Consider the following 24212-nt stretch of genomic DNA (forward strand, 5'->3'; position numbering starts at 1 on the left):
CTCAAAAGCGTTCCTGATGAGGAACTGGTACAATCACGCCTTGTGACAGCATATCCCGAATCACTCCCTGCAGCCCCGTAAGTCGGTCTGGGGACAGCTGCAGATTGGAGGGAAAAATTCTGTCTGGCGGACGGGAACAAAACTATCTTGTACCAGGACTGAATTACCTTGTGGATCCACCTATCATGCAACAGTGAGGTCCAAGGATATGGGAAGAAACTGAGACTTCCCCCCACTCCTGCAGTGGGTGGGGGCACCCCTTCAGGCAGAAGGGGTCTGCTTGGAGGTGCCGGGGGCAGAGAATTTCAGCTTACCAGCCCACCGTTGCCTGGATCCTTTTCCACCCGAAGTCTGTTTGGTTTTCGGCGACACGGTCCCACGGAAAAGATGCTTCTGGGCTGTAAAGGAAGGACTTGGCTTACGCGAGGGAGACTTATCCTTAGTCGAGTGAGGAAGGAGTGTGCTCTTTCCCCCAGTGACCGTCTTGATCAAGTCATCCAAGGAGGAACCAAAAAGGCGATAACCCTGAAAGAGAAGAGCCGCCAAAAGCTTCTTAGAAGCCTGGTCGTCCGACCAGGACTTTAGCTAGATCGCACGTCTAATGAGCACACTTACCATTGATGCTCTGGCCGTGACCGGAAGAACGTCCAGGTTAGCATCGCATACAAATTGCAGAGTCTACGATAATTGGTCAGCGAGTTCCAGGGCAGATGACGGTAACGCTGTTACCGTCAGTGCCCCTCTGAGCCTTTACCCATTCAAACATGGTCTGTGAGACTAGAATGGTAGTCAGGGCAGGCCTGAGAATAGATCCCACTACCATATACAGGTGTCGGGATAAGACCTCAATACATCTGTCAACCGGATCAGGGAGAGATGGGGATTCTGCCACTGGTAAAACTGTGGCCTCGTGAATACCGCATATCTGGGGGTCCACCTGAGGGTGGACTGTCCATTTGCGCAAGATCTCTTCCTCAAAACGGGTAGCGTCCAGCCAAACATTTGGGAATTGAAAGCGTGCGATTAGGTAGCCGCCATTGTTCCTCCACCAAGACTTTGGGACAACTGATAACCTTGACTGATTTTTTTGCCCTGAGGGATCCAAAGGATACCAAGGCTCCTTGCGATTTAAAAATCGCATCCGTGATTTTTAGGGTGTCCCTCAGTGAGGATATCCAAGCATCTACCAGCGCCTTTTCCTGTGCCAAGGCGGGTGTGGAAACATCCTTTTCCGCGTCAGAAAAGTCTGAATGTGAAAGGGGGTCTGCGTCGCCGGCGACCATATCGGCCTCAGAATCTGAGATAAGACAGGCGAGGGCCGAGGGCATTTCTTAGTAAATGCTGCCACAATAACTGTCCATTTTTCTGGACATTTCTTGCAGTACAGACAAAGTCACATCATGAGCATCAGAAGCAGCCCCAACGATACATCGGGGGTCACAGACAAACTTGGGGAATCCTTGTTAGACATATGGCCAAACAGTAGGATTGCACAGTAAGAATGTAAAGAGCAGACAGGGAAACACCCGAACCTGCACTGCAAGGGGTTAAACAGAAGCTTCTCCTGAAAACAGGAGCAATGGCCTAAGAGGGAGCAATCCGCACCCAATCGCCAAATATTAATGCCCCTGAGGCTAAGTGAGGTTACAAAGGCACCACAGGTTCTAGCAAGTCCGCCACTACTGGCGAGCACTGCACCTTTAAGAGGCAATCACGATGCACGCAGCGCTACTCCGGGGGGATAATCCTAAGCCCTCCAAAGGCCTGAAACCCCTCTGAAGATGAAAAGGTGAAGGCCAGGGTAATTAAACTCCTCTAGAGTAGTTACCACATGGAGAACACCGCAAGGACTATCAGCAGCATGGAGAAGAGAAGGTGGAAGGAAACACCCCCCACCCACAAGAGCCAGAAGCTCCTGTGCTGTTTTGTCTCCGGCTCCAGCAAAATGGCCAATGGCATTACAGTGATAGGGATACCCATGCAGGCTGCTGGGGCCTGTTAAGGCTGCAGGCCACGACAAAATGGCAGCTTTGCGACGATGAGCACGTGACCTTAGGCCTAGTGAGGCCTACCCTAGTACCAGGCCTGGGGGCCCTGGCTGGGGTCATTCTGGCAGATGAACCCCACCCCCCCAAGGTATCAGTATGAGGCACAATCATGTACCCCCCTCCGAGGCCTCCCCCCACCGTCCACTACCCGGTACTACTCCGGGGGCCCAGAGCCCAGGGTAGGGAGAGGTCAGGGTAGGAGGGGAAGGTCCCAGGTGACCCCTCATAGTGGAGGAGGGTGGTAGGAGGTATGGGTACCCGAGAGTCCTACTCACCTATGGAGGAGCCCACGTCCACCCCAAGCCCGCTAACCAGACGGGGGGGGACTATACTTACCAGACCACACTGCTGAGGGTGGGCGTCCATCCTGACAGACTGCCTCTGCAATGCAGTGAGGGCGCTGTTGGCCAAGGGGCACGATGCAACGCTGGCATGTCAGGTGTGTGCGTCCCGGCGGGGAGTTTCACCCGCAGGCCAGTCCCCATCCGTGGGACAATAGTCGCTATGGAGACCCAGTGCAGAGCTACGGTCTGCAAGCACTCGCTGGCACAAACTGGGAGACTAAGGCTCTCATATAGCCAGTCCAAAACCCAGCCGGCATTCCACAGGAACTGGAGTTAGCAGCAAAACATAAAATAAAAAATAGGTTCCCTTTAAGATGTTTAAAACAGAGCTAGGACAAAAAAGGTCCCAGCAAGGAGCTGTTTGGCCACTCCTAAGACCAGGCAGCTAAAACTGAAGATGCAATGGTGAGGCCAGGGGTAATAACTCAGGGACCCTGCCCCCCTAGACGTGTCAAAGCCTTTGGCGCTACCTGGTTACTGCTATTGGGAGGAGCTTATTACCCATCCGTCTGATTTAAAGCAGCAGCTACATCAGTCGGACGAAAGAGAAAACAACGGACGAAAGAGAAAACAAAACTAACACTGTCCGCACAGGAAGAAGCTCTGCCTCTATCATAAGCCATGCCGCATGCCTGTCCACCCCACGGATCTCAAGAAAATGGCTGCTCATACATTCTCAATGTGGAAGTATAGAAAATTGCTGCCTATGCAAACTAATGGGAACACAGATCATTAACCACAGGAAAATGGCGGCCCCCACGGGCCGCCATGCGGTCTACAGGATCCCCCAACGGGGTCCCAGAACAATAGGCATCTAAAAAGGTCCTTAGCCAGGGACCCACCCAGGACAATCCAGCCCACGCCTGCCCCGCAACCACCAAGGGTGTTTGGGGGACAATTTTATTCACCATACCATGGTACCAGGTGGGCAACACTCCGAAACAGATCACCTCCCACCCAGGATAGGGATGCTGTCAGCCAAGGGGAAGCTGCAACTCAAGGCATTCCAGGTCGATGAATCCCAGCGAGACTGTCCACTCGCAGGCTCGTCCCCCATCCATCGGGGCACTGTCGTGGTGAGGGCTAGTTCTGGACTATAACCTGCTCACGATCTAGATTATTCAGTGCAAAACCGCAGCCGGCTGTTGCTTGTTCCTCTGGATTTTGGTCCTCAGGAACTAACTAGTTAAAAAGTAAAAAAAATTAAAAAAAAAAAATCACAAAAAACTTTCCCTGTTACAGCCAAGACCGAAGTCCCAGCAGGGAGCTAGGTCCTATTCCTAACACTAGGCAGAACAAACTTGTTTTTTTTGATGGCAGAGTGTGAGGGGGTTATGCCTGCAGGGACAGCCCCCATAGGTGTGGTTAAGCTTTTTCCTGCATAACCCTATGAGTCATAAATGTAAGGAGCTGAGTCTGTCAATGAACGATAGAGAAATGTGTATTTTCAAGAGTAAAGTTTTAGGTTCTTCAATAAATGTGTTCCATCATGAATATATGAGAGCAGGTAGATGACCAAGGGCTGTAGAAAATAATGCCTTAATGCCTGCTTTAACTCCCAAAAGTTTGCCACATCCGTGTGCATTGCACAAACTGGCAGGGTGGTTGCAGCAAAGCTCATTTCACTTGACTGGGTCTTGTTCAGTGCGTGGTAACACTCGCAAACGACACAAGGTATAATTCCTGCTGCAGCATCAATTTCAAGGATAGTGCTACTAGTCTTACTCTTACAGCACACACAATAGCATCGCAGCCCGTCTATGTGACAAGAAAATGTCACATGCTGGAGCTTGGAATTGTAAAGTTCAATTTTTTATTTTATTAATATATTATTTATTTAAAAAGGTTTATAGTTAACGGTTCTATGGTACTGCACAGAGACACCCTTACCTTTTCCTCTGGGTCCCCTGTTAGTCTCCACTCCTCTGCCCTCATAGCAAGATGCTTGGTATGGGGGCAGATGTGTGGGCTTGCTCCCAAGCAGGGCTATGTGTTCATAGACACACATGGCAGCTTGGCCCGACCTCCTTTCTGCTAACTGGATTTGACTAAAAGCAGCAGCCAATAGGCCTGTGAGACTGAGGAAAAGAAAACCTGCAGCCGGGCACAGCACTGGCTCGATACAGGAGCAAGTTAAGTCCTAAGCTGGACACACACTTGGTTGTTAAATTTCCTTTAGATTTACCTTCAACTATGTAGTGCAAGGGATTGCCTAATTGCATACAAATTGAAGCTGTTTAGGTTTGACCTCATATTATATGGTTTGGTAAATCTAAAGAAAAAAAATAAAGAAAATTGTATAGTGTGTATCCAGCTTTAGGTAGGGAAGGAACACAGTGAACGATTTTATTTTACCTTAATGCAGAGGATGCATTAAGGTAAAAATTGGATTTTTGACTTACCGGAAAATCTATTTCTTTGTTCATTGACGGACACAGCTCCTGATCTTCTTAACCATTGGGTTATGCTGCCCCCTACAGGAGTAAGACACTATGCAGAAACAAAGTCTGGCTATGCCTATGGGGAGTCCCAGGGGGTACCTCCCTCTCTCTGATATAGGTACTCCGTTCTGTTACAAGCAGTGACAGAAGAATTACAACTCCACAGAGGGGTGGGTGCTGTGTCCATCAATGAACATCAGAGAAATGGATTTTACGTTAAGTCAAAAATCCCATTTTCGCTTTCATTCATTGACAGACAACTCCTGATCTTCTTAACCATTGGGACGTCCCAAAGCAGTGTTAAACATGAGGGGTGGGAACAGCAGAAAAAAATTCCCAAGGCTTACTATAGCCAACCAGGTAAACTGGAGCTCAACCAAAACAACTGTAGCGCACCTGAAAAAAAAAAAAAAAAAAAAAAAAAAAAAAAAAAAAAAAAAACAACAATACATACACCTTCAAAGAGGACCAGGTCCTCTAAACAGCAGCCTGCAAAACCTTGCAGCCAAAGAAAGCATCCGCAGACGCCAAACAAATTCACTTTATGTAACTTTTTTCAAGTGTGCACCAATGACCAGGACACCTTGCAAACCTGCGTCACTGACACCGCACGACGAAAGGCCCAGGAGGCACTGAGCGCCCGAGTAGAATGCACCTTGACAGGGAAAGGAGGAACCTTACCCTTGAAGGAATAGGCCTGAACCACTGTCTGATCCTTCTGGAAATGGGCACAAATAGGGAGTCTTCACTTCTTAAAAGACTCCGTAGTTGCCAGGAACACCTGAATTGCCCGGACCACATTCAAGGCATGCAAAGCAATTTAATTTGGATGTTTTCACCTGGGGCAGAGGGAAGGCAACACAATGTCTTCCATTCAAATGAAAATCTGAGACAACCTTTGGAAGGAACGACGGACAGGGACAAACAATCACCTTATCGCTGTGAACCACCAAGTACGGTGAACGGCAGGATAATTCTGCCAATTCTGACACCCTGCGTGCAGAAGTTATAGCCACCAATAAAGCCACCTTCTGGGACAGCGTAAGCAAGGGAATCTCCTGAAGATTCTCAAGACAAGGCTTCTGAAGGACTTAAGAGCACCAAATTGAGGTCCCAAGGCGGCAACAGAGACTGTAATTGAGGGGCCAAGTGCCTAACTAGCCTTAAGAAATGGCCCACACCTGACCCTTGATCGTACTCAAGGCCAATTTCTACTGTACCCCCCTATTGAAGGAAGGCCAAGATCCGAGCCACCGAGAAAGAGCAAGGATGAACCCCAAGAGATTCACACCACGCAATGTACGTCTTCCATGTACGATGATAGATCTTCCTAGAGGTAGATTTCCTAGCTTTTAACAGAGTTGGAATCACCGACGCAGCCAAGCCATCAAAGCCAGCGACTGAAAAGCAGGATGGAAGATTAGTCCTTGGGACAGCAGATCCTCCCTGGGAGGAAGCCTCCGAGGAACGTCGGCGACCAGCCGCACCAGATCGGCATACCAGGCCAGGCAAAGCCAATCTGGGGCCACTAAAATGACCGGAATTCCTTCTGCCCCGATCCTGTAGGAGTCCTGGCAGAAGCTTGAGAGGCGGTAAGACATAAATCAGATGGTACTGAGCCCATGGGGCGACCAGCGGGCATTTGTGGCGTCCGCCAGAGGATCCCGTGACCGAGCCACAAACCTCTGCACCTTTCTGTTGAGCCGAGACACCAACATATCCACACCAACATATCCATCTCAGGCAGCCCCACCAGAGACACAACTGATGAAACACCTCCGGATGAAGGGACCACTCTGCTTGGTCCAACGCCCACAGACTGAGATAATCCGCCTGCCAGTTTTCCACCCCGGGAACGTATACAGCAGAGAGGGCTGGAACGAACCGTTCTGCCCACCTTAGAATGCTCCAGAGCTGCCACAACACTTTTTGTGCCCCCTTGGTGATTGACCTAAGCCACAGGCGTGGCATTGTCCGATTGAATGCACACTGAACATCCCTGAAGACGATCCGTCCAATGGTCCAGGCACAGTGATTGCTCATTGTTCCAAGACACTGATCGGTAGTCTGGACTCGTTCAGAGCCCCTGAGCAGAATTTCTGCCGAGAACGCCTCCCCAGCCAGACAGGCTGCCATTCGGGGTGACCACTGTCCAATACAAGAGGAGGATTATCCAGAGACAGCGGAGTCTTGTCCCATTTGGCCAGGGACCTCGAATGGAACTGTGCAAAACGGAACCACCTCTAAGGTAGACACCATCAGGCCCAGCACCCACATGCAAGTCCTGAGGGCTGACCATCTGCTGGACAGCAGGGGACGAATTGCAGCCTGCAATTTCTGGAGTTTGTCCAGAGGAAGGAGCACTCTGGCTAAGGCAGAGTCCAGAGTCAGACCCAGATAGTCCAGCTTTGTGGCTGGAACCAGAGCAGACTTCTGAAAATTCTGAATCCAGCCAAACTCCCTCAGAGTTCGTATGGTGATCCCCAGGTTTTCCACCAGAGCAGTAGGAGACTCCGCTTGCAGAAGGATATCATCCAAGTTGCCCAGTACTGCGATCCCCTGTTGGCGTAACAACGCTAGCACCGAGGCTAACACTTTTGTGAAGACCCGAAGAGCAGAGGCTAGACCATAGGGTAACGCCACAAACTGATAATCCTCCTCTCCAACGGCAAAGTGGAGGAATCGCTGGTGACCGCCACATATTGGAATGTGAAGGTAAACATCCTTTATGTCGATAGAGGCAAGAAAATCCCCCTGATGCAGGGATGCCACCAATGTGAGAATGGGCTCCATCCTGAACTTCTGCACCCCTACAAAGCAGTTCAGTGCCTTGAGGTCCAGGATTGGACACACCTTGCCTTCCTTCCTGGGGACTGTAAACAGGTTTGAGTAAAAACCCTGAAATTGTTCCGACGTCAAACCGGGACAATCCTCCCTTGAAGTAACAGGTCTTGCACCTCCCCAAACGGACCCTTTAAGCGGTCCAGGGACAGGTGCAATTTGGAAGGAAAGAACCTTGCTGGGGGACAAGAGGGAAACTCAATCTTGTAGCCGGACTGAATAACTTCGTTCTTGTACCAGGGAAGTCCACGGGCCCGGAAATCAGCGAAGACATCCCCCCGATACAGGTGAGGGCGCACCTTCATGCTGAAGGAGCCTTGTCCGCGGGTCTGGAGTAGCCCGCTCTCGGCTTGTCAGACCAGGTTTGTTTGGATCCTGCAGAGGACGGCCTGAAAGGCTTCGAGCCCTTGTCAGACCCTGAGGGACGAAAAAATTTCTTATAAGCCAAGAAGGAGGGCCCACATCTACGAAGACGGTCCTTGCCCTTAAGAGCCTGTAGAAGAAAAAGTACTTTTTCCCCCTGTGAAACCTCTAATGTCATCCAGGGTAGCTCCAAACAGGCAATCTCCTTGAAAGGAAACATCAGTCAAGGTCTTTTGAACCAAAGGACCACTGCTGAAACAGGCCACTAGGAGAGCGGCATTTAAAGAGGCATCACAGATAAACTGCAGCCATTGCCCCTGGACCAGCTGATCTGCCTGCTCAGCAAAGGCTGTGGGGAGCTGTCCGCCCACCTGGACAAGGCGTAAAAGCTTAGTCCACTCAGAGTTTGCGACACCAGGGCAATGGTGAAGACTGGCCTCTCAAGAGTGTACTTATTGCAGGCCACAGCCTACGCCTTCCTATCAGCCGGATCCTTACAATCCGGGCATTCAACCCGGAATCATGGTTGTCTTTTTCAAGCTGAAAACTGGAGGGTCCACTACTGGTGGAACAGTCCACTTCTTGAGACGGGACTCCCCATAGGGGTATCACCTAGCAAATCGATTAGGGACCCCAAGGGGATGCTTTGTTCGTCCCCACTCTTTAGCAATAACTCTGTCAAAATAGGTAGTGAAAGGGAACACTTTTGCAGTTTTGGATGGCTTGAGTACCAAAGGGAACCTGCGCCTCCATTGCAGCTGGGTCCACCATTTTTAAGGTCTCACGCACAGATACAATCAGTGCTTCCACCAGCGTCTTTTTATCCTGAGGATTCCGGGCATGTGGTCGCAGACGCAGCAGGGTGACTCACGTCCGCGGCGGCCTAATCAGATTCAGGATGTGATGAGACAGATGAGGAAGAGCAAGGGTGGGGGGCGCTTTTTGCTCCACTCAGAACACAAAGGACTCCAGGACTGCCGTCAGTGCATTGATGGACAGCTGGGACCCAGAGGGCCCCTTAGCCCCAGAGAGGGGGATCAGGTGGGGAGATGTGATCCAAAGACTCCATGAGTCACCAGGGGGACACTACAAAAAAGTGTAAAACACTGGTAAGGGACAGCCCCACCACCCGGTCGACTGCCAGGCACAAAGCACCAAGCCATTCTCAGCAGAGAGGGAGAGGACACCAGACTTCCCACCCAGCATAAACAGGCACCTGCAGCCACCAGGATAAATTGCACTCCACCACGTGCAGCGATCAGGAAGTAAAGAGATGCGGGAGTCAGCACCAGGGGATGAGGAGGGTCCCCCACTGCCAAATTCGCAGGGCTCCAGTCATGGCCGCTGCTATTTTAAATAGCAAACCACCGCAAAATGGCTGCCGAACTTCACAAACATGGCCGCCGCACTTTTGAGCACACAGACTACAACAAAATGATCCCTAGGGCTCAAGGACAGGCCAAGGCAGGACAGGGGGCACTGGCGGGAGCCCCCACCAGGTACAACTCCCCCCCCCCCGCCACAGCCAATCATCCAGTCGCCGGTGGCGCATTCCCTACCCCTATCGCGCCCTTCCCCCACTCTATTATCGACCAGACCACCCACACAGCCCCAGCATAAGTGGAGGGGGGGTAGAATGGACGGGGACATATGAAGGGAGGGGGGGAGACCCCGAGGGTTCGACTGTCCCAAGAAGGGGCCCACGTCCACCCCAATACCCTCCAGGGGGAGAGGGTTGAACAGCTACTCACTATATTAGGCAGGCACCGCTCAAGAGAACCCCTCGCCATCAAAATGGGGGGGCTTTTGTCCCAGAGGAACTGTGCGACTCGGGCCGAGACCCAGTCATATGCGACCTCGTGAGGCGTGTAACTTGCAGGCCAGCTCCCATCCGGTGGGACTAGGTCATGGCCAACCTAGCACGGAGCTGAGGTCTGCACGCACTCACTGGCCAGACTGGGGTTGACCACTGGATCTAGATTATCCAGCCCATCGCCCAGTGCGGTAGTTGATCGTAGATCCCACAGGAAAAAAATGTATATCTAAAAAGAAAAAATTGCCAGGACCAGAGATCCTGACTTGGCAGAAAGAAAAAAAAAACGAGTACCTATAGCAGAGAAGGCGAGTATACCCCCTAGGACTGCCCATAGGCGTAGCCAAATTTCTATTTTTCCTGCAGAGGGCAGTATAACCCAATGGTTAGGAAAATCAGGAGCTGTGTCCGTCAATGAATGAAAGAGAAAAAGCTTTAGAGTTTAGGAACATTTTAACACCTTAGGGGGTAAAAAAAAAAGAAAAAAGCATTTAAGTATCATAGGCTCCTCCTGCAAAGCCCTGATCTATTGCAGCTGAGGATCTTCAGAGTCCCTGCTGTTTCCACACAGGGACTCTGGGGATAGAGAAGATTCAGAGAACGTGCCTTCACCCTTTCAGTGGGTAAACTCCCTAAGGAGTCTTCAAGGACAGTGTACCACCAAACGGTTGCACCACAGCCCTGGACCTGTAACGTGCTCTGTGGCGGACTTCAACAACAAACAGGTGTATAGGCACGCACCTTCAACAAAGCTTAATGCCCAAGGACATATTACAAGCCCACCCTGCTTCTTCCTCTAAGCAGGGTTCAGAAAGAGTTTCCATGGCAATCTCGAGAATCGGCCAATATGGTAAGCTGCAGAATGAGCCCCCCTGTGGCTCCGCAGCAACTTAAGCTTAATAAAAAAAAAAAAGAATCTTGAGAAAGGAAGGCATTTGTTCTAAGAAGCAAAAAATTGTGGCAAGATAGAAGCGAGAAGGGTTATGCTAGGCCAATCTCCAAAGGAGAGCAGAAGAACTCAATGTACCTGAATACTTCAAGGTAGCTCAAAACTACAAAAATTTTGAAAACACAAGAAAAAATGTTAAATATTCACTTGGCAATTAATGTCCCTAGTGACAATGGCATCTAGGAAGCCGACTCACTGGCCATATTCTTATATTTTAATTAAAAATGGATTTTTGTAAAATCTTACCGTAAAATCCTTTTCTCTTAGCTCATTGACAGACGTAGTCCTCGGTGATACACCACCTTCGGGTTATGTTGCCTCCACAGGAGCAGGACTAGACAGGAAATTAAAAAGCTCTGGCCACACCCCAGGGGCAGTCCCAGAGGGTATATCCTCTCTCTCTCTGCCTCAGCAAATCAGTTATGTGAAAAAGCAGTCTTTAGAGATTTTAACCCAACTCAAAAAACAGAGGGGCGGGGACTACGTCTGTCAATGAGCTAAGAGAAAAGGATTTTACGGTAAGATTTTACAAAAATCCATTTTTCTCTAGCGCTCATTGACAGACGTAGTCCTCGGTGATACACCACCTTCGGGACGTCCCAGAGCAGTATCACAACTGAGGGGTGGGAAAATGGAAATCAAATCCCAATCTAGAAGGCCCAACCGGTGCCAACTAGAAGTTTACAATGCTCATCATTAATGATGAGACTCAACAAAAAAAGAGAAAATTTTTTTTTTTTTTTTTCAAACAGAAAAAAACCCTCGAGGTAGACCACCGGTCTCCTCAAATTGCGGCCTGCAAAACCTTGCGGCCAAATGAGGCATCCGCCGATGCCGTCACATCAATTTTATAGAACTTTGTAAAGGTATGTACCGACGACCAGGTGGCCGCCTTACATACCTGGACCACTGACGCCTGATGGCGAAAGGCCCAGGAAGTACTGAGCGCTCGAGTGGAGTGCGCCCTAACAGGGAACGGAGGACTCTGACCCTTAATAGAATAAGCCTGTACCACCGTTTGTCTAATCCATTTGGCAATGGTCGCGGCAGATGCAGGCAAACCCTTTCTGGGGCCATCCGTGATCACAAAAAGTGAATCCGTCTTACGGAAGGATTCCGTAGCTTTCAGGTATACCCTGATTGCCCGAACCACATCTAAGGAATGCAACGCATGTTCCCGATGATGCTTGGGCTGAGGACACAAGGAAGGTAGTACAATATCTTCATTCAGATGAAAATCTGAAACCACCTTGGGAAGAAAAGATGGCTTAGGATGAAGTACTACCTTATCCCTATGAATCACTAGGTATGGTGACTGGCATGATAATGCAGCCAGTTCTGACACCCTGCGAGCAGAAGTAATAGCCACCAAGAAGGCCACCTTCTGGGATAAAGTAAGCAAGGGAATCTCCCTGATGTTTTCAAAGGGAGGTTTCTGTAGAACCGACAAAACCAAATTAAGATCCCAAGGCGGTAAGGGCGCGCGGACTGGAGGAGCCAGGTGCCGCACCCCCTGGATGAAATTCCGCCCCTAGTTGCAAAAAGGCCAATATTCGAGACACCGAATAGGTACGTGGAGGAAATCCTAAAGATTCGCACCACGCAATATAAGTTTTCCATGTGTGATAATAGACTTTGCTGGAAGTCGCTTTCCTTGCTTTAATAAGGGTAGGAATGACTGAAGCTGACAAACCTCTGTCCTTCAGTACTTGGGTCTCAATGGCCAGGCCATTAAACCCAGCGACTGTAAAGCATGATGGTAAATGTAAATTGGTCCTTGAGACCACAGACACTCCCTGAGACGAAGTTCCCACGGAACGTGTACGACTAACATGTCCAAGTCGGCCAGGCCGGCTTGAGGAGGCCAGCCTAGAATTTCTAGGACCACTGGCGCTGATTGAATCTGAACCAGGCGTCCCTAGAGGTATCTGGCCCCGACCATCCGAGAAAGTCTGGTCGTTTTCTGTTCCCACACATTTATCAGATACCTGATAGTTATCAGGAAAGGTTATCTTTTCTGGTTGAACCTCAGGGACCGAAGTCACCCGACTAGAGGCTACTTGGCCTATCTGGTCAACCAGATCCGATTCCTGCGAGGTATCGGGACTAATCTTGGGAAAAGGTAAAGGAAAAGATCTATTCAGGGAACGGTAACTACCGCTTCCTGTAGTACTTAAATGTTGGAAGGGAAGAATCGCACCGGTAGTAGTGGTTGATGCTCGATCTAATGTCCTGAATACCGGTGAAAACGTCCCCCCACCCTGAAACCGGGTGGGGGCGCACCTTCAGGCTGTGTACTCCTTTGCTTCGGGTTTGGCTGGGTTGGTCCCCTTCTTGAACCCTCCTGGAGGAGTCTTGCCTTTCCCGCTAGTACCAGCCGGGCGCCCTTTATGGGCGGTAAAGAAAGGTCCTCGCTTGTTGCGAGGTCCCTTAGCTTTAGCAGCCTGTGGCAAAAAAGTGCTCTTGCCCCCAGTGGCATCCTTAATGATTTCATCTAGGTTGGCCCCAAATAGACGATTCCCCTGAAAGGGGAGATTTGTCAAGGTCTTTTTGGAACCTAGGTCAGCTGACCAGCATTTTAACCACAGCACACGTCTGAGGATCACCGCTGTCTTAGATGCATGCCTTAATAAGGGAGTAGTGTCCAAGGCTGCGTCACAGATAAACTGTAGCCCTTGTATAATCTGTTCCATCAAATCAGATGTCTCCTGGGGAATATCTTTTCCCCTAAGTTCTTGGCGTACCATTTTCGCCCATTCCGTAAGTGTCTGGGAAACTAGACCAATAACAATTACTGGTCTAAAAGCTGACCCTATCAGAGAGAAGATGGTGCGGGACTCTGCTTCCATCTTTCGATCCACCGGATCCTTAAAGGACGAAGTGTCCTCCACTGGAATAACCGTGGCTTTATTCAGCCTGGAAATAGGCGGATCCACGACTGGTGGTACCGTCCATTTCTTAATGATGGATTCCTCAAACGGATAGCGTCTAGCAATACGCTTGGAAATAGTAAAGGTACGTTTAGAATGCTCCCATTCTCCTTTAATCTGATTACCGAAACATTTAGGTACAGGAAAAGCCTTCATCGTCTTGATGGGCTTATTAGTACCAAAAGGAATCTCTGTTTCAGTTGCCTCTGCCGGTAAAGCCTCAAGTTTTAAGGTTTCCTGCACTGCCACAACTAGTGCGTCCACCAATGCTTCTTCCTGAATAATAGCAGGAGAAGAAGCATCCTCCTCACTGTCTGAGGGGGCTTTACCTGGGATAACAGCCCTTGCAGAGGAACCTGCAATTGCCGTGACCACCTCTGAATCTGAGTCAGAGGTGTCAGATGGTATAGGGGTAGGCGGGGGTCGCTTCCTTGACCCCCGTCCCTGACAGGCCGCCTCCACCCGAGCCACCATAGACTCCAAAATTGCTGTAAATGACTCTATACTCTGTGCACCGGCGGGTCCCGTGGCCCCCTCGAGGGAAACAGGTGGGGGAATATGTGTGGCAGGGTCCATGATAATTCCAGTTACTTCCTGGATAATATAATTCAAAAATAAAACTTTTTTTTTTTTTTTTTTTTCGACCCCCAGCGCCACAAAAGCCCCTTAGTGTTACCTGCTAGGGATCCCTATCGATCGAGAGAGAGAGAGAGAGAGAGAGAGAGAGATAGACCCCCAGGCTCACCACTTGATGCTCAGAGTTTAACTGCAACAGGTTACAGCGCTGTCTTGACAAACAGGAAGTCTTTTGGCTGGCTGCCCAGGAAAAAAGGAGGCGGCTCCGCCCCTCTGTACGCCTTCCGGCGCCTCCCCCAAGCTCCACGAGGTGTTTGGATCACCTCAAACATGGCCGCCCCCATGCTGGAGACACGAGGCTACGCCAAAATGGCGGCTCGTGCGATCCAGCAAAAAAAATGGCGGCGGCCCGTACTGAATAGCGGTGTGCTGCAGGGCACACAACACTCTCTCTGCATGGGGATATGGCGTGGTTGGCGGTACCGGCCCTGGCGGACCGCATGGCCGTTCGGGAGGCCTGCTAATAGCTGGAGATCTGATTAGGAAGGCAGTCTACATGTCCGTGGCTTCTGACTGGTAGGTAGCTTATTCTTAACCAATAAGATTCCCAGAATGCCACAGATTACATCTTTAAAACATGTATACAATTAGATTGTTAGCTCCCAAACCAAGCCTCCTGGCTTTTTGCACACATAAAATCACACTCAAAGTAGGAGGATGTGTGTCATGTTGTAGGATAGAAAGGGACTCTATCTTACCATACAGAGAGGGGCCCGCGTTCACCACAAAACCCGTCAGGGGGAAAGGGGGAACATACTACTCACCATACCGGAACCAGGCGGGCACCAACTCCTGACAGTACCCCTCTCCACCGGGGCGGGAGGGCTGTCGACCGATACGGACGCCGTGACTCATGGTCTTTGGCGTTTCAGCGAGACGTTTAACTCGCGTGGACAGTCCTTTAATGGGACTTTGTCGCGGCCGACCCAGCGCGGAGCTATGGCCTGCACGCGCTCGTAGGCTGAACTGGGGTGACCACCGGATCTCAACATCCAGCCCGTCGCCCAGTTCAGCTTTCTTGCTTGAAGATCTCACAGGAACACTGGAGAAAAAAAGCTGTCTAAAAAATCCTTTAAGAAAAAATTCTTGCCAGGACCTAAGATCCCAGCAAGGTATCTAGGTCCTTACTCCTAACTAGACAGAAAATAACTGATTTGCTGAGGCAGAGAGAGAGAGGATATACCCTCTGGGACTGCCCCTGGGGTGTGGCCAGAGCTTTTTAATTTCCTGTCTAGTCCTGCTCCTGTGGAGGCAACATAACCCGAAGGTGGTGTATCACCGAGGACTACGTCTGTCAATGAGCGCTAGAGAAATATACATTTCCCCTACATAAAAAAGGCTTCCCAGCTGTGGCCTTTTAAAGGTGGTCTCAGTCTCTTGGCTGGATTCCCTGCTTAGGAGCTTTACAGAATACACCAGAAGGAACAGGACTTCGGCTCCATGCACACAGGGCGTCATAAAAACGTGCTCCAAAGCTGTTTACTTGACGCCGGGAAACAGCAGCTGTAAAAACGTGCTTTCAGTAGCTTTTTCCACTAGCGTTATTGCACGTTTGGCCACAGTAGCTGTTAGCAGCGTTTTTTCTGCCTCCATTCAAAATCAATTGTTCCCTATGGGAGCCTATTGATTTGAATGGAAGTCGCACCGCAGGTCGGATCAGGGTGATCCGACTTGCGGCGCGACCTGCACTGTGAGAATCTTGCGGGGGAACTCCACGCCAAAATGGGGGAAAAAACGGCGTGGGGTCCCCTCCAAAATCCATACCAGACCCTTATCCGAGCATGCAGCCCGGCATGCCAGGAAAGGGGAGGGGACGAGCGAGCGGCCCCACCCCCCCTGGATCATACCAGGCCACACGCCCTCAACATGGGGGGGGTGTGGGTGCTTTGGGGCAGGGGGGCTCTGCACCCCCCACCTCAAAGCACCTTGCCCCCATGTTGATGACAAGGGCCTCATCCCCACAACCCTGGCCGGTGGTTGTGGGGGTCTGCGGGCAGGGGGCTCATCGGAATCTGGAAGCCCCCTTTAACAAGGGGGCCCCCCAGATCCCGGACCCCCTCCCTATGTGAATGGGTATGGGGTACACTGTACCCCTACCCATTCACCCCACAAAAGACAGTGTGTAAATAACGACAGGAGACATTTTGGAAAGTTTATTAAAAATCTTCATCCCGTCTTCTCCCTCTCCGGTCTTCTGCTCTTTTGCTTCTTGTCTTCTTCTCTCCGGTCTTCTGCTCTTTTGCGGTCCACTCTTCTTGTCTTGTCTTCTCCTCTCCGGTCTTCTGCTCTTTTGCTGTCGGCTCTTCTTCTTCCTCCGGTCCTCCTCCGACGACGTCTCCGGCGATTATGCCGATCTCCGGTCTCTGCAGCTTATTATATAGCCATTAGGGGCGTGGCCGCCAGATGACGTCATCGGGAGACCCCGCCCCCTTATGTCACAGACGACGTCAGGATGATCCGACTTGCGGCACGACTTGCGCTGTGAGAATCTTGAGGGGGAACTCCACGCCAAAATGGGGAAAAAACGGCGTGGGGCTACCCTCAAATTCCATACCAGACCCGAAGGGCCTGGTTTGGAACCTGGGGGGAACCCCACGCCGTTTTTTGCCCCATTTTGGCGTGGAGTTCCCCCTCAAGATTCTCAAAGCGCAAGTCGTGCCGCAAGTCGGATCATCCTGATCCGACTTGCGGTGCGACTTCCATTCAAATCAATAGACTCCCATAGGGAACCATTGATTTTGAATGGAAGAAAACGTATAACGTGGCTTAACGCACGATAAGCAACGTTATTCAGCCTTTAGCAGCGTCAGACGTTTTTATAGCTTGACGCTGCAGCTCCAGAACGCACAGTTCCTGGGTTTTTTTTGGAGCTGTAAAACGCCTATGCCACTTGGAGCTCCTAAAAGCTCTATGTGTGCATGAGGCCATAGAATAACATGGATGGGCGTTCTGCAGCTGCAAAAAAAAAACGTCTGACGCTGACTATTTTTTTTTTTTTAATTGAAACATGTCATACTTACCTGCTCTGTGCAATGGTTTTGCACAGAGCCGCCCGATCCTCTTCTTCTGGGGTTCCCCACCAACACTTCTGGCTCCTCCTCTTTGATGAGTGCCCCCATAGAAAGCCGCTTCCTATGGGGGCACTTGTGCAGGCTCGCTCCCGCGATGCCTGCGTTCATTTACACCAGGGATCCTCAAACTACGGCCCTCCAGCTGTTGCAAAACTACACATCCCATGAGGCAGTGTAAAACTCTTGACATTCACAGACATGACTAGGCATGATGGGAATTGTAGATCCTGAACAACTGGAGGGCCATAGTTTGAAGACCCCTGATTTACACAGACTGAGCAGCTTAGCCTTGCCTACACACGTCACAGGATTTGATTGACAGCAGCGGGAGCCAATAGCTTCTGCTTCAATTTGCCCAAAGAGGAGGGACAGAGTCGGAGAGCCTTGGCTTTTATGCACAGCACGCTGGATCGTGAAAAGGCTCAAGTATGGAGGGGGGGGGTGGATTCTGCCACACAGAAGGCTTTAGAAATAATATCTATAGTTGAGATGAAGCTGAGAGTTCAAGCTAGGATATCAGACTCCCACATGCATACATACATACTGTACACAAACCCTTTAACACTTGAGTGGGCATATTTTTTAGAACAAATTAATTTCAAAAGTACTATGACCAAATATGCAATCTCACAACCTTAAAGCTCTTGGTGCCTGCATGGTGTGCAGAACTGCACATATATACTTAGAAGTAATGAATATTTTATGAAATCTTAGGTTTCAGTGTAATGGTTTTAACCTACCGTTTTCTTTATTGAAGGACTAAAAATAACATGGCTTAGAGGTTTTCAGAAACCAATGCAATCATAAGCAAACATTCCTAATATATTTACATGGAAAATGAATAAGCAACAGTGTTTTTCACAAAGCGCAATATTATTGACTGAGCAGTAAATCATCATGAGAAATTGACCTCTGAAAGTTATGCCATAAAAATGCAGGCAGAGGGCAAAGGATTAGTCACCAGTATTGCCTGTGTTCTTTCTGCAGCTGACCTTTTACTGACTTACTATGCCTTGTTCTGCACACTTTCTGCAAGGACAGCCATCATTTCATACAAAAGGTAAATTTTTCAGTACACTGCTTTAACATATTACCAATACACATGCAAGTCTGCAGGTCCACTTAAGAGAAGTTTTTTTTTTTTTTTTTTTAAATCCTACCTAGGGGGATACTGCATCTGTCCTCCCCCTGCTTTAAGACTGGGAACCGAGCGATCAAAGGCCGCTGTTCGCTTGGTTCTCAGTGCTCTGTAAGCAGAGTGCTGGTGATGCAAAGCAGTCACAGTCACCGCTGTCTGCTCTGCATCCGCCCCACACATGCTCAATGGAGCACTGGACTGTGAAGGGGGCAGGAACGGCAGGCTCAGGCTTTTAGCTGCTCGCTGAAAGGCTGAGTCAGGAAATCTTTCCCCTGCCTGGACGGGCTCGGACGTCAGCTGACAGCGGGCATCAGCCCGCTGTTGGATAAAACTGGGTCATAGGAGTGCAGAACAAACTGCCCTCCTGTGATTCACAGGAAAAGTACAGCCAAACGAGCTTTGGCTGTACTCCTTTAAAAAGATAAGAGGTCTTAGAGATGTACAGCCAAAGCTCGTTTGGCTGTACTCCTCCTGTGGATCACAGGAGTGCAGTTTGTTCTGCACTCGTGACGTGTTTTCAGCAGATCGCGGGCTGAAGTCCGCTGCCTGACACCATAGAGCTGTTCCAGGCTCAGGCAAGATTGTGAAAATAGTCAGACCGGCACCTGGCTCAGCCTTTCACTGCTTGGTTCTTAGTGTTAGAGCCGGTGGAGGAATGATGATGCTGCATCCACCTAGGTATGACTGGGGGGGGGGGGGGGGGGGGAATTCCATACTACTCTTAACCAGCCCTAAGACCTTTTAGCAAGCAGTAGTGCCAAAATATCATCATTGTTATTAAAAGATTATCCTGTTGGCTTTTTTTTTTTTTAATGCTTTTTGTTGCTGCCAATCCCTATAGTAAACAAATATTGCTTTGGCAGGGTTGGCAAAACAAAGTCCACTTATATACCTGTGAATTAGTGCAAGTATACATTTGTGTGCCTTTTGCTTTACATTCCAGGATTGTTTTTCAATCTCATTCTGGCCCTTTTGATTACTGATCCATTCAAAAAACAGCAAAAGAGAGCTATGAATGTGGCACAACCCTTTATTTTATATGCACAGCCTACACAGTCAAGTTTATTCAACAGCACGAAGAATAAAGCATCAGCTACAAAGTTCAGTCACTCCTAAATCAAAATTCATCTTACAGAAGCAACACTAACACAATTAAGCAAATTATTACCACTACTAGAAATATTACAAACACAAAAATGATCCTAAAAAAAATATTGCAATTCAATAATGAGAAAAATACATACCAAATTTACTGCAATAATACATACAAAGACATTTAAACTGAACCAAAACTCATCTTCTTACAGTGAATACCTTTGGTATCGCTTGCCCCATACCTTTTAGCCCTCACAAGCAGCGCCCTCCTAACCCTCTTCCCTTTAAATTTTTTTTAATTGTATCTCCCTTTTTTTTTGTAAAGCACTGCATAATCTAAACCCTGCCTAGTAATAATATTGACGAACAATACATCTTAAATAGAATGATAAAATATAGATCAAACCACAAATCTCAATCAGTTCACTAGGTATAAATCCGAAAAGCAACACCACATGTATTTTACATTCCTTTTATGACGTCACGTGTGCTGTGAAGCAACTAGTCAGGAAATAGTTGGGTGCATAATTTCTATTTTTCGGCAGACCCGGGAAGTTCATGGCTTCTGATGCTGTTGTAATCAATTTTAAATTGAATTGTCTGGGCCATTGATCGGTTAGAGAAGGATTAATACTCACAATTGTGGGAATGCGCGGAGAGACCCTATGGGTTGCATGTTTGATGTGAGCGGTTCGTGAAGGCAAAGGTGCAGGGGCTGGATGCACTGTGCCACTTGCATGCCCCCCAATCACTATCACACAGAAGCCTATCTTTGTGGACGGAAGACCACCTTTACATGGACTTTTATACTTGTCTATTTATGGATTTACCTTTTGCGCTGCACGATTTTGATTTATAGTTATAGAGGTATTGTGTTTTGAAATTTTTAGTGCTTAGCTTGCCATTGATTGCTTGATAGATTGCCTCTGTGCTAAATATCTATTGCATTTTATTATGTACTTTACAATGTCAGCATGTTGTAAAATGTATAAAGCAGTTTCAATATTTATTACCTCTTCTGTGTATTCTTTTGCAAGAGGAGCTCCAGCAGTAACCTGAAATGATAAATAAGCTGTATATTCTTAACTGAATAGGTGAGAGCATGTCAAAGAATGAAAACAAATGAATCACAGGGAAACCGCTGTTTCAATTTACATTTTAAATTTGTAAACTGAGGTATTATATATTTTTTTAATTATACAAATGATTGAGTTCACAAATGCACATTTAATACAGGATACACTTGTGACATAGGCACATTTAGGGGGGTTCAGAAGAGATTTGTCTTTAGTCCCTTTCTAAGCTCTCTAGGGTGACTTCTGAACAGAGAGAGTCAGGAGATGGAAACATTTAAATAACCTAAAAAATACTTCTCCTAACTTAATAAAAACACATCAAAAGATAGGTTGTTAATAAATTACAATGTAGGTAAAAAACTAAAATATTCAACACTTTACCCACAGCAATTGCAAGTATTGCATTTTATAGAGGTTATATACAGTATGCTTTAAAAGATACTTTTCTGCTTTAGTAAATACATTACTAAACTAAATGTTAGTTTCAGAAGGTAAAATAGACTACAATTGATCACTTTAGGCCCCTTTCACACATACGGTCTGTTCAGTTCATCAGTTCAGTCACATCAAAATGTATAAGTTTTCCATCCATTTTTCATCAGTTTTCATCCATTTTTTACATCCACTACCAATGCAAAAATGGATGTAAAACAGACCGTTTTGTCTGTTTACATCCGTTTCTCGTCCAAACCGTTTTTTATAGGTTTTATAAGTTGACGGATGAAAAAAGGGCATTCATCCGTTCCAAAAAAACGGACATTGACGGAAGCGGATGAAAACGGATGTTAACTGATGATCATCCGTTGTCATCCATTTTTACATAGAGATGCATTGATGTCCGTTTTTGATCCGTCAACAGATGGATGAAAAACAGACAAACGGACCGTATGTGTGAAAGGGGCCTAAGTGTTGTAACATACAGAACTTACATTGGGCCCTCCTCCATGCATCTTCAGAGCTCTAATAGTAGCAACAAGAACAACCACATTGGGAATCAAGCCAGAAGCTCTGCACTTAATGTTGAAGAATTTTTCCATTCCAATGTCAGCACCAAATCCAGCTTCGGTCACTAAAAAAACAAAAAAAACAAACATTAATAACGAACATTAAGTAATCCTCTAAACCACTACTATGTCAAAGTCCATGAATTATGTACATTTAGCTTTCAGTGTACAATGTATCAAAATTGGCAACAGGATTTAAAAAAAAAAAAAAATATTGGTAACAGAATAAATATTACCATATAGCAACTTCTGAACAATGGTATTGACCATTGCTAGGCATGGATAACAATAAAATTATTGATCCATAGGGCTACTTCAGGTACTTGCTTTATAAGCCCAGGTTTATCCTACTACTATGCATAGGTTCAGGCCCAATAACCAGTTGCCTTTGTATTAAGGAATTTATTCCATATTTTACTTGGTCACATCATAAGTAACTACCAACAAATGTTCATGTAAGACCATAGGCTACACAATTAATTTACATTTTTTTTCACTCAGGTAGATCCTAAAGTACTGCAGCTGTTTGTAAACCTGGCTGATTCTACTAACACAGTAATTCGGCTATGATTAATCAACGCATCATTGCTGTGTACACAGAGAAGTTTGGCAGCTTCAGTTGTCAATAAAAAAAGCATTCTAACAGTGTTCTTAACACTTGCTCAAACACTACAGAAAGATAAAACATAACATTGTTACTTCTGTATCATTCTGCTTATTCATCTGCAGATAAAAGGCATAATATAGTTCGACCTGCAGATTATGTCAGTTAATCGGTTCCAGACCGCCCACCGCATATATACTGCGGCAGGCTGGCCCTCCTGCACAAACCGACGTAGGGCTACGTCAGTCGCGCACCTGCAGCTAGGGTGCGAGTGCGCGCTGCCGGCGGCCCGCTCCCACCCCATCTCAGCAGCGGAGACTCCAATGCATGGGGCAGTCAGCTCCTTTTGCCGCCTGCCACCCATGATCGCTCCCCTTACAGAGAGGACGACAGACAGCTGTTGTAAACACAGCTGACCGTTCTCTCTGGAATGACCACAGAGCTCCTGTGATCCTTCTATATAGGATCACAGGTCTCCAAGGCCATTCCATAAGCCTCGCCCCCATACAGTTGGAATCACTCCCCTAGGCTCATATTTAACCCCTTGATCACCCACACAGTTTTAACCCCTTCCCTGCCAGTGTCATTATTGCAGTAACAGTGCATATTTATAGCACTGATTACCATAGTAATGTCACTGGTCCCCCCAAAAGTGTCAAAAATGTCAGTTAGGGGTCCGATCTTTCCGCCGCAATGTCGCAGTCCCGCTAAAAATCGCAGATCGCCATTACTAGTAAAAAAAAAAAAAAAACACCACAATAAAAATGACAAATCTTTCCCGTAGTTAGTAGACGCAATAACCAAAATACGCTCTTTTTTATCAAAAATATGTAGCAGAAAACAAAAAAAAAAAAAAAAAAATCGGCCTAAAATGTTAAATTTAGATTTTTTTGGGAATGTTGTATAGCAGAAAGTGAAAAATATATATTTTTTCAGAATTGTCGCTTTTTTTTATAGTGCAAAAAAAAAAAAAAAAATCTCAGGAGGTGATCAAACACCACCAAAAGAAAAGAAAGCTCTATTTGTGGGGAAAAAAAAGGACATCAACGACCGCGCAATTGTCCTTTAAAGTAATGCAGTGCCGAATCAAAAAATATGGCCTGGTCATTAAGGGGAAAAATCTTCTGGTCCAGAAATGGTTAAAGCAACCTGACAAGTAAAAAAATATTTTGTTTTGTTTTTTTAAATATTTATTGTTAAACCCCTTATTGACCATTAATTTACTCTAAGTTTCCCTATTTAACTCCTTATTCTCATCCAATTATTTTCTTGCTGATTTTTTCTTGTTTGTTTCTATTTCATTAACCAATAATATTTAAACGTTTATTTTGTTCGGTAATATTTTTACTCATTTTGGTGTTGGGGTAATAATGCTCATGTGAACAAAAAGGTGGCACCCACCCCAACCTATAACTAGCCCTAGCAGTGCACATGGAAGGCAACGCACATCACAAACAAAAGATTTCCCAGCACAAATTTTAGCCAGCCTGCAAACTAACCAAAATTGACACTAACAATTTAAACACGGAGGGTTTTGTTTGCATATATTTGCAAATATATGCTTAAGCTGAGGTGTCCATGCCAAGGCTCCTCCATATACTGCATTCCTAACACTATACTTTTGAGACTCCCAAGTAGGAGCACATATAGCAGTGGATAGATTTAGGGTAGGTGTACACTTTGTTCAGTTGATTGAATTGAGTGTAGGGATGCACAGGGTACCTTTGCTGCCATTAAGCTCCTTCACATACGTCCCTGTGCCTTTAAGGAGGAGCGGGTTCCCTGGCACACCCGACCTTAATCTATCCACTGCTATATGTGCTCCAAAATAGGAGACTCTCAAATTATAGAGTTAAGAC

The 24212-nt window shown here is 47.4% G+C and overlaps 1 protein-coding gene across 2 annotated transcripts in view; it reads right to left on the bottom strand.

Annotated features, from left to right (window-relative positions):
- MTHFD1L (methylenetetrahydrofolate dehydrogenase (NADP+ dependent) 1 like) overlaps positions 1–24212 on the bottom strand; it is a 562387-nt gene that overhangs the window by 227251 nt on the left and 310924 nt on the right. For both annotated transcript variants that reach the window (XM_082251220.1, XM_082251219.1), the window contains exons 21-22: positions 21675–21814; positions 20683–20724 (exon numbers count right to left, since the gene is read on the bottom strand). In XM_082251220.1, the coding sequence (XP_082107346.1) occupies positions 20683–20724; positions 21675–21814 (182 nt within the window). The remainder of the gene's footprint in view (positions 1–20682; positions 20725–21674; positions 21815–24212) is intronic.

The sequence above is a fragment of the Pelophylax lessonae genome (genome assembly GCF_965119305.1).
Source record: "Pelophylax lessonae genome assembly, chromosome: 3".
Classification (NCBI taxonomy): Eukaryota; Metazoa; Chordata; class Amphibia; order Anura; family Ranidae; genus Pelophylax; species Pelophylax lessonae.